Source organism: Euprymna scolopes, chromosome 8 (genome assembly GCF_053919585.1).
Source record: "Euprymna scolopes isolate OS-2025 chromosome 8, ASM5391958v1, whole genome shotgun sequence".
In the NCBI taxonomy this organism is placed as follows: Eukaryota; Metazoa; Mollusca; class Cephalopoda; order Sepiida; family Sepiolidae; genus Euprymna; species Euprymna scolopes.
Genome location: NC_136489.1, coordinates 142586528 through 142596879, shown reverse-complemented (window position 1 = coordinate 142596879; position 10352 = coordinate 142586528). Strand labels below are relative to the sequence as shown.

Genomic DNA, 10352 nt, shown 5'->3' with positions numbered 1-10352 from the left:
GGTCAAAATCCCTCTAGATTTTTGATTCTGTGACCTCGGTTGGGGGTGGAAGAAAAAATGGTGTCAAATGAATGCCAATAGACTCCTGAACATCATATTTTTTTTCACAAGCACAAATGTTGCGCATTAATGAAAACGGCGGCCATATTTAAAGATGGCCGACAATCATCAAATAGAACATTATGACTTGCTTAAACCTTAGTAGCACACAAACCGATAACAATACAGACATCTAGTTTAGCACATTTTATTCCCAATTTATTTCTTCATCATTTAATACATAAATATTGGACTTAATATATTTACTATGCTTCAAAATAGGGAATATTTTTCTAAAAAAGCTTTTTTCAAACATCTTATTTGAAACAACTTCAATCTTTTCTGTGGATAACTAAAGAAATAGATTTACATTTTGATATTTCTCATGTAGAGACACCTATAGTCTACCAATATTATTAGTCATACAAATCTATTGCTATATTTTGTATGTAACAAGGTCGTTTAAACCTGAGGTAGAGCTGCGATTTTGTGTCATTTTTTATACACATCAACTTGGTAAAATATACAATGTTTGTCAATTTTCATTAAAAAGTATTTTTTTGAATCTATGAATAATAACACAGATTTAAAGGACAAAAAGGCATTTTTAATGAAAGTTAAACAAACAACATGTTAGTAAATAAGATCATAAATGCTTTTATTTAAAACTGATCACTGCTTATGCCACTTCATCATCATCGTCGTCGTCATCACCATCATCAGTGTCATCATCATCATGTCCAATGTTTTTAGTAATTTTATAACAAGAATCTCTTGCACACTTGCACATATCTGTGCATGGGACCCTGTTTTGGAGACATGTACAAATGTTAACGTCTTTACAATGACTTTTTTTACATTTGGCAGAGCAGTTAATTAAATCCATTAAACTGTCTGGAGCAGGAAGAAGATTCATCCAATGGATTACTAAATCTCCATTTTCTATCTTCCATCCATGACAATCAGGGGATGGTATATCAGGATTTGCATGGAGGCTCCTTTTATAGACACCTGAAAAAAGAAAGAAATTAACATTAATATTGAATAATTTTCATCCTTTCTAATAAGCAAATAACAATGAAACTCCATATATTTAATTTTTACATATAATTGGAAATTAAATATTTATAAAACGTACCTGCTTGATAGTTAGCTCGCTTGATGTGTTCACTCAGGGCATCTTGATTTGGAGGCATTGTGATTTCCAATTTTCTTTGGAATCTAAACATGTTGTATCTGGCTTCATTAACACTTGTGACATTTTGTTGGCCATACAACCTGCAAACAAACATTTCCAATGATTTTGCTGTGTCTGGTTTCACATAAAATTCATTACCAAGATCACTGAATGCGTAACAAAACTCATTCTCTCTCAGTAATAAACTAAGTGCTTTCTTTTTGCCCTTTCCGTAAAATGAACTGACACTATCACATCCTGTAAAACAATGTAGACCAATCAAGGCTTGACTGACAGACTCTCCAATGTTGTCTTTTATCATCTTGATGTCTATTGTTCGCAAATTTGTTCCTCTTCCTGTGTGGAAGTATAAATGTGCGGGAATAAGATTTTGTAAAGAAACTCCAATTACAAACACATCGGTATCAGGACTCATAATGATTACATCCGTACTAGTGTTGGCTGCAAAAGAAGCATGCAAATAAATCCGTGTATCAGCTTCTTCTTGTGAGCTACAAAGTTTTGTCTCTTCTAACCGGATGACAATATCACTTGCCTCTTTTCCAGGTGAGAAGGAATGACATTTCTTGTTATGCGCCAAGAATACCTTCACTCCTCTAAGCTCTGATGTTGAAACATTAGACCATGTTTCATCCAAGAATTCTATTAAGGACTTTTTATTCTCTCCATTTGAAAGAAATTTCTTCCATTGCTGAGGAAGGAGCTGACCATGGATTCTTATCTGAGAGCTAGTAGCAGCTCTTTTATCCCTCTCGATATTTTTTATAGAGATCTGCTGGTATGTATCAGTAACAAAATGAATTTCTTTAGAATGATTCGATTTTGCCCTGTTCACTAAACTTTTCAAAATAACAAGAGCAAGATTAAGAAATGTTTTCTCTCCTTGTAATTTGTTCAAATTTAATTGGTGTATCAGCGACATACCATCCACTATATATATGCCACCTACTATAGGGTTCTCAACAATAGGATTGTTAGCATGGCTTTCTAAAGCATGAAGTAAGTTTGCTTTATTAGTTTTAACCAACGATCCATGTGAATTTGCAAGGGACAATGGTAATGGACCTAAGGAATATGACAGTAATTCTTGAAGATTAATGTTCCGGATTCTACCAATCACAACCAATCTTGCTAGGAGATTTCTATCTGCTTCCAAAGTGATATCCTTTCCGTGGACATGATGATTTGATTTTTTAGACATACTGGAGAATGTTTTTAAATTCATTCTTTTCATCGGGGCAAAAAATCAACTTCTCCCGTTTGTAGACGCTGCCCACAGAAATTTTCAAATTCTGATTTGCCCCTTGCCTTAGCAAATTGCAGATCATTTTGAACATCTTGTGTCGCAACTAATCCTGATGCAATATGGATCAACTCAGCTGGTTCATACTCAAATGGATTAAACATACTGTTTACTGTGTCTATTATCTTTCCAATAGCAAGCTTATCATGTTTCATCCGACTGTGTAAAAGATCTGATCGTGTTCCACTTCGTTCTCCTTTGCCAGCCATAGTTTCACATTCATGGGTAATAGACCCTCTCGCATGATGGGACCATATCCACCTGTTGACGGCTCTCTTGTTTGTGCTGAAGCCTGTCATACCACCTTTTGTTTTTGAATCACGATTAGCAGTTTGTTCGATGGTTTGGTCACAAGGAATTTTAGCAAAGGCATTTGAGCTTCTTTGAACAGCAAAATCTCCTCCAATGCATTGTGTATATATCACTGGATGAGTATTAGCGAGATTAGACATCTCCAACCAGTAAACTGGAAGGTATCTGCTATAATTTACATGGTCATATGCAAACACCCAAGGTAACATCTGTCTAACACTTGCCAAGTGAAGTTCCCAGTTTGACTCTCGAATACCTCTAAGGAAAAGTAAAATAATTTCTACAATGTCAATATAAGAACTCCAGAATGCAAAAGTTTGCTTTTTGTTGCCAACCTGTATAAATTCTTCATAGGATGATAGAAAACTTTGAAAATGTTCTCCCTTCAGAATTTCTTCATACTGAGGTCCTGGGAATGATTGTGACAAGGATGTCATTAAATGCTTCACTTTTTCTGCCTTTTCTTCAGGAATGCTGTTTAAATAGGTTGTCAAACGCATATGCTGCATTGCTTCGGCCACTAATTTATGGGCTCTAACTGCTCTGTTATAGTGTCTACCTGTGAAAACTCCATTTATTGAGCCTACAGCAACAACTTCTGATTCTATTAGAATATCTTGAAGCCCGGCATCACGAAAACGCTTTCCCAAACACCCAAGAAAGGACATTGCTGTATGAAAAGCACCAAGTCGAATCACCAATCTCTTCATGAAATATGGATTTCTCCATCTAATTAATTGTGCCTTTGAATAGATTGCTTGATCCATTACAATAACAAGAGACTCTAACTTGAGTTGATCTGCAATGTCAATGCTTTTTTTTAGAATTGTAAGGACTGTATCCATTTCTGTGGGGCTAACATCAATTACGGGTAAATAACCTATGGTAGATTTTGATGCAATCTCCCTTTTGCACAGGAGTTGGTTAAACCCAGTCCAAGATGGTAATATAATTTCACTGCCGAATTTTGTGATATAGTACGCTATATCAAGTTTTAGAGAATTTTGCAGAAATACACGATCTGAATGAAGTGAAACATGTTCAGCAAATGGTAGTGGGCCATCTTTTCTTCCACCGGTGTATGTAGCCAAATTTACTTCTGGTGGTTCCAATGTTCTTTTCCGTGTTCTTTTGAGTCCTTCTACTGCAATCTTAGATGCACACGGTTCGACTAACATATTTTGTATTATTATCCCAGTTGTGTTGTGTGTTGTTCCATGTCCAGATAAAGTTTCCTCACCAAAATCATTATTGTCCCAGACCAAAGTTGTTGGAATACCTGCCTGGATGGTGGATGGAATAGAATTTTCTCCACGATTGATTTCAAGTTCAGCTAGTGCTGTATCATGATTTAAAACCACCGAATGAGAAACACAATGTCCCAAACCATTCAATAAACCAATCACTTGGGCAGATCCAGACAGATGGCGTACAGCCATACCAAGTGATAAATGTTTTGGCATTAATGTACGTCCGTTAGAAGACAAAAATATAATGTCTTGTGAAATAGACAAAATCTTTCTATAGACGGATGCAGATATGTCCATTATTTTTTCTGTGCACAAATCTTCAGATGCCCCAACTATCCATGCAAGAAAGTTAAATAAAATATGGGGCACCATCTTTTCAGCCTCCTGCAAATTTAATGTTTCTGCTGTTGGCGGCCATAACGAAGGAGGTTTTACTTGTTGAATAATATTTCTCAGATCCATAGCTGTTATGTACAAGTTAGAAAGAGGATTTGGATCTGAGCGTACATGACTTGTTTGTTGGTTTGTGTCATTTTCTGACGACTCTGTTTCACTTGGAGTTGTGGTATGTGTTTCCTCATGGAGTACTGTTTTTTCCTCTACAAGAGAAGACACTGTAATGTCATTTACATACACGATGTCACCTTGTGATCTCATTTTAGGAGTGATGAAGCATAATTGAGGAAATTTTTTCATTAATCTTTGTTTTAAATATCCTGTTTTATATAAATGCGCATCAACTCCATGTGTTTCTTTAATCTGTTTGACAAACAAATCTTTCAATTTTTTAAGTCTCATGATTTCCTTGTTTTCGATAATCCTTGTTTGGACTAATTTCGCAAAGACCTCAAATGCTTTAGCATATGAAGTTTGCTCAGAGTGTTCGGTTTTGGTTGGTTTGGTTAAATATCGAGTGAAGTCACGGTAACATGAGTTATGATATTTCACTTCGATTGCTACACAATCTTTATTCCTTATTTGCATGAGGAGTGATTCATTTTCATTTTCTTCTGCTGCTCGTTTTAAATTAGCAGCTTCTATTGTCGAACATCTGACAAGTTTTTCCCTGTTTCTTTTGCCAGATCCTTTGCACACTATAGTTTTTACTTTTTGGCATAGTATGCAAACATCTGGTAAAATATGCTCTGATCTAGCTGGCAAAGATGGTCGATCAAAATTGGAACGAAGAACCCGTCTTTTTTTAGCTGGTGGATCATCATTTTCGGCAGTAGTCGCATCAATGTTTTCTTGAGATGGGGACCCTGTAAAAATAAATATATTTAGGAGTTTAATATGCATTTGAAATAACAAAGTATATGGAAAAGTTCAAATTAAAAATATCCAATCATTATTTCATAAATCCAAAACATTTCATTAAAAATTTAAGATTTTTTTTGTATAGTGCTGATAAAACTTCTGTGAAAAAATTGTATGTTATTAATTTACATTCTACAATTAAATCGTCTGGTGACTCATTATTAATCGGACCAAGGGATGTTTACAAAATCATGCAATATATTTATCATTGGAATTGGTAGGTAAATTCAATATGCAATGCACTTTATTTTACTAGTGAGTTACCACTTATCAAGGCTAAAAGCCACACGAGGATAAAGGTTAATGGAATAGATTGTCAAGTGACTGATTGTGGAAGTGCTAGAATCAAGAAATGGTACCATAGACAGTTGTATCTATATTTAGAATCATAAAAGAAATGAAACATTTCCAGATTAAAACCAATAGCTAAAATTATTGAAATTATGAAAACTGTTAAATAGTAACAGCATTTGGCTAAGAGCAAAGTGTACCCTTTATTCTGATAATACAGGTTATCTTTTGTTTCAGATTTGTGAAGGAGAAATCTTTCTAAACTGAGGCAATTGTAATTTTTGTTCCAATCAGAATACATTTTTGGTGAACTAAATTTTACCCACAATAAAACCCTGTTTTGTATCTATGTTCTCGTGGGGGAGGCAAGTAAATAGAAATAAACTCTAGTTTTTTTTTTTTTGTTTTCTTTACAAGTGAAATTTTCTAAAACAGATGCCAACTTTTATGTACATATTCAATTGTTTGAAAAGATATTAATGTAGATTAACACCCTCATTTAAATCGCTCCCTCCCCCGAGAAGAAAAAAGATTGTACAACTTAGAAGTTTACAAAAAAAAAAAAAAAAAAAAAAATTAAAAATCAATTAAATTGAATAAATATATTTTAGAATTTAGAGGTGTTGACCTTTTTTCTAGTGAAGATAAATTCTGTGCGTTTTTTTATTGGGAGAGGAGGGGGTAAATTACAATCTTGGCACTCAGACTTAGGGTTAATGGTAAAAAAAAATTAACAATAGTCTCCAGGAAATGGAGGATGATTTTCCATTAAATTTATATACGAAATGTTACTCTAAATCCATTTTTTCCTACCATAAAATTTTTCATGCTGTTCAGTTCACACGTACTTGCCTAAGTGAATAGAGGGAGTATAAGAAAAATTGTCTCTTTCCAAATACGTATCAATAAAAATAAAAATTATTAAAAGCTTAAACTTACCTTCGAAAACGTTATCAGTATTCTTTTCTAGTTTTTTCTGAATTCTTTCAATTTTCTGATAATCCGTGAAACGTGCATAACAAGTTTGGTGAAACCCAACACGAGGTGGTATTTCAGTTGAATCACAGCTTAAGTCAAAGTTTTTCGCAATTTCTGCTTGTGGTCCATGTAAACCTTTCCATTTTTTAACATATTCTAAAAAGCGCGTCCATGTCTTCACTGAAAAAGATCTAACATTCAATGTTTTAGTTGGAAATATGCACATAACGCACTCTTTTTTGTCTTTGTTTACAAACATTTCTTCTTCACTGGAGGCAGCCATATTGAATTTTTAACTCGCACTACGATGATTGTGATTGGTAGATTGTAAGGAGTAAATAAAAGAAGTATTCTGAATGGCTACTTTTTTGTACGAAGGCAACTTAACAGTTAGCATTTTTTTGTGCATTAAAATTAAAATTATTTATTAATGCACCATAATCTTGCTTGTGAAATTTTTTTCCATGTTTCTTATGATTTTATACATATTATATCCAAAAATCATGCCCACCCCTTTTACATCTCATTAAAATTAAGAATTTTCACTCTGGGCCGACGGCCTATAAATGCTAGCTTTTTTTTTCTCGTCCAGAAATGTTTATTTATCTACCGAGTTGATCTTAAATATTGTATAATCAATCAATTATATTATCCTTTTCAGTCCCAACCCCTAAATTCTGGCTTCCATCTTATCTCGCAATTACTTATAACGTCACCAACTAACTTCGGAAGAACCCCCCCCCCATCCGCTTTTCTTTTATATCGTAAGTTTCTTAAAACGTGACTAGTTAAAGTTCAGAATAAAATCACGCTTTTCTTTTGATGTTAATTTAAAAAAAAAAAAAATCTGAACGCTATTAAAAGTTAAATTCTTCACTAGTTTGCATTTTGGAGGCGGAAGTGTTTTTGAGATAAGTGATTTCAATATTAATTCGCACTTTTTATTTTTAGATTCAAATATTAATAACTACATTTTATTTCAGTATTTAATTTATGTATTCCTGTTTTATTAAATGCTAGCTGTTTTTCTCGTCCTGAAATGTTTATTTATCTACCGAGTTGATTGCAAAAATAGATTACGTAATTGTACTCATTTTTAGTTTGTGAGAGGGGAATCTATCACCATACTTTCCCTTAAACACGTCCGTTGGACTTTTATTAAGTACAGTACTTAATATATTTTTTTTTAATGGAGAGTAGAAAACGCATTGTGGATGCGTTATCGGCAGCTCCTGTTACTCTCGCTTCTTCTTATTTGTCCCTCAGTCGTCCTTTTTTAATGAGTGATTTTTCTGACAAAGGGAGAAGAAAAAGCTGTTTTCTAGGTTGGCAGTATTTTGCGCGAACAGTTGGCAGAGATGGCGGAAATTTTCTGTTTCTATGTCTATCCTTGTAGCCATGTCACTAGTAAGGGTGCTGGAGGTAAACGTTTTGTCTGGGCTGACGTTATCCGCCTGATAGTCAGGGACCCGAACCTTGGATTAACCACTAAGGAGGCTGTCCTATCAGCAGGTGCAAAGTACTGGGGCTGCTGTATTGCCATTTGGTGAATGGATTCTGGACCATGCAGTAGCTTCTGGTGGGGCCTCTCGATGCCATACTAGTGGGTAATTGTTACGGCTTTACCTTATCATTAATTACAAAAAAAAAATATTCTTCGTTTCTTTTTATCTCTTAGTTTCCCCTCTCTGTCCTGCTCTAAGTAAATCTGACGACCTAGTCCACAAATTCCAAAATTTCATCATGACAAGTTTCAAGAAAAAATACACGATTAAACCCGGTTCTCCAACTTCCAACGTAGACACCTACTACCATGTCTCCTTCTCCAACATCAGGGGTCTACGTTCTAACCTTCCAGAGGTTGAAACCCAATTACAGGAGACTAAACCAAACCTTTTATTTTTAAGTGAAACTGGCATTGGACAGGCTATTTCCCTAGGAGAGTTCGCAATTACAGGATACTCTAACTTAACTTCTTAATCTGACCCCCAAGATCGCCATGGGCATGGAATGTGTGCGTATATTAAAGATAGCTTTCCATGTGGTGGGGACATCTCCAGGGAAGATCCTAACTTACCCTATATGTGCTTCCGGGTTGCTTTAGCTCACACTACTGCATTTATATTTACTCTCTATCGCCCCCACAACAGCGGAGTTACTATCTTTCAAAGCATATCTGAGAAAATTGACCAAGTCCTATCTGCTTATCCTTCAGCTAACATTCACGTATGTGGAGACTTCAATTTTCACAACGTCGAATGGTTGACCCACTCAAACAAGACCGATGATGAGGGGAGGTTCTGTCATGATTTCTCCATTGCCTATGACCTCACTCAAATTGTACAGGAACGCACCCGTGTGCCCGACAATGACGGCCAGTATGCGAGCCTACTAGACCTTTTTCTCACAACTTGCCCTGAACTATGTTCAGTTTCTGTTCTGTCGCCTCTTGGATCTTCCCACCACTCTGTTGTATCAATTAAGATAAAAATGAAATGTAATAAGTACCTCTCCATCGTACAGTATATCGATACACTAAGGCTGACTGGGATAGCTTCCGTACATTTATATCTGATCTACCTCTGCATTCCATGTTTAAAAAGGATGTGTCCTCTATAGTATTAGACCTGACGGAATGGTTAATTGTAGGTATTGACCGTTTCATACCCTCGAAAATGTTCCAGCAAAAACCTAACAGCCAGCCATGGTTCTCTCCAGAATGTGCTGCTGCCATTGCGCACAGAAATCACTTTTTCCACTGCTTCAAACGTAATAGATGTATGGAAACTAAAGCCGCTTTCAGGACTGCCAGCAACCATTGTCAGACAGTAATAAAGAACGCAAGAGAGTTGTATGCTCAATCTGTTAAGTCCAAAGTAGCTGAGCAGCGGCTTGGTTCCCACCAGTTTTGGCAAATAGCAAACAGAATCCTGAACAGAAGCGTGTGCTCCATCCCAACTATTATCAATGGACCTGAGGTAATCTCGTCAGCATCAGACAAAGTCAAACTCTTTGTCAAGAACTTTGCAGCTAATTCTACCTTTTGCGACCAAGGCCGCCAACCCCCAATATTTCCTCCTGTATCAGAAAACACGCTATGTGATATACGTACGTGATGTTGTCAAGCTAATCAAAAACCTTGATTCCAGTAAAGCAACTGGCCCTGACGGTATTCCAATTATAGTACTCAAAAAACTTCAACCTGAACTAGCGCCCATACTTATAAAACTGTTTAAACGTTGTCTTAAGGAGAATAGGTTCCCATCTCCCTGGAAAATTTCATCAGTATGCCCTGTATTTAAGAATTCAGGTGATCGCTCATCCCCCTCTCAGTACAGGCTAATAAGTCTCCTGTGCGTCATGAGTAAGTTGCTAGAATCTGTGTTAAATACAGAAGTAATCAACCATCTCAACAAAAATAACCTTCTTAGTGACACTCAATATGGTTTCCGTTTTGCTAGATCTACAGCAAATGTGCTTACAGTTATATCGAATAGGATTAGCAAATCTCTCGACGGTGGCAATCTTTCTAGGGCAATTGCTCTTGACGTATCTAAAGCCTTTGATAGGGTATGGCATAAAGGTTTACTTCATAAGATCGCTAGCTATGGTATAGCTGGAAAAGTCTTCTCAATTATTAAACCATTTCTTTCTGATAGGTTCA

At 35.7% G+C, this 10352-nt stretch overlaps 2 protein-coding genes across 2 annotated transcripts; both read right to left on the bottom strand.

Annotated features, from left to right (window-relative positions):
- Positions 1–718: 718 nt before the first annotated feature.
- Positions 719–2462, bottom strand: LOC145283986 (uncharacterized). Its single transcript, XM_080133082.1, has 2 exons — positions 1178–2462; positions 719–1050 (listed from the first exon to the last, which is right to left on the bottom strand). Exons 1-2 carry the CDS (start codon positions 2460–2462, stop codon positions 719–721), a joined length of 1617 nt encoding a protein of 538 aa, XP_079989208.1.
- On the bottom strand, positions 2462–7247 carry LOC145283804 (uncharacterized). Its single transcript, XM_080132883.1, has 2 exons — positions 6650–7247; positions 2462–5364 (listed from the first exon to the last, which is right to left on the bottom strand). Exons 1-2 carry the CDS (start codon positions 6969–6971, stop codon positions 2468–2470), a joined length of 3219 nt encoding a protein of 1072 aa, XP_079989009.1. The 5' UTR covers positions 6972–7247; the 3' UTR covers positions 2462–2467.
- Between the last annotated feature and the right edge of the window lie 3105 nt (positions 7248–10352).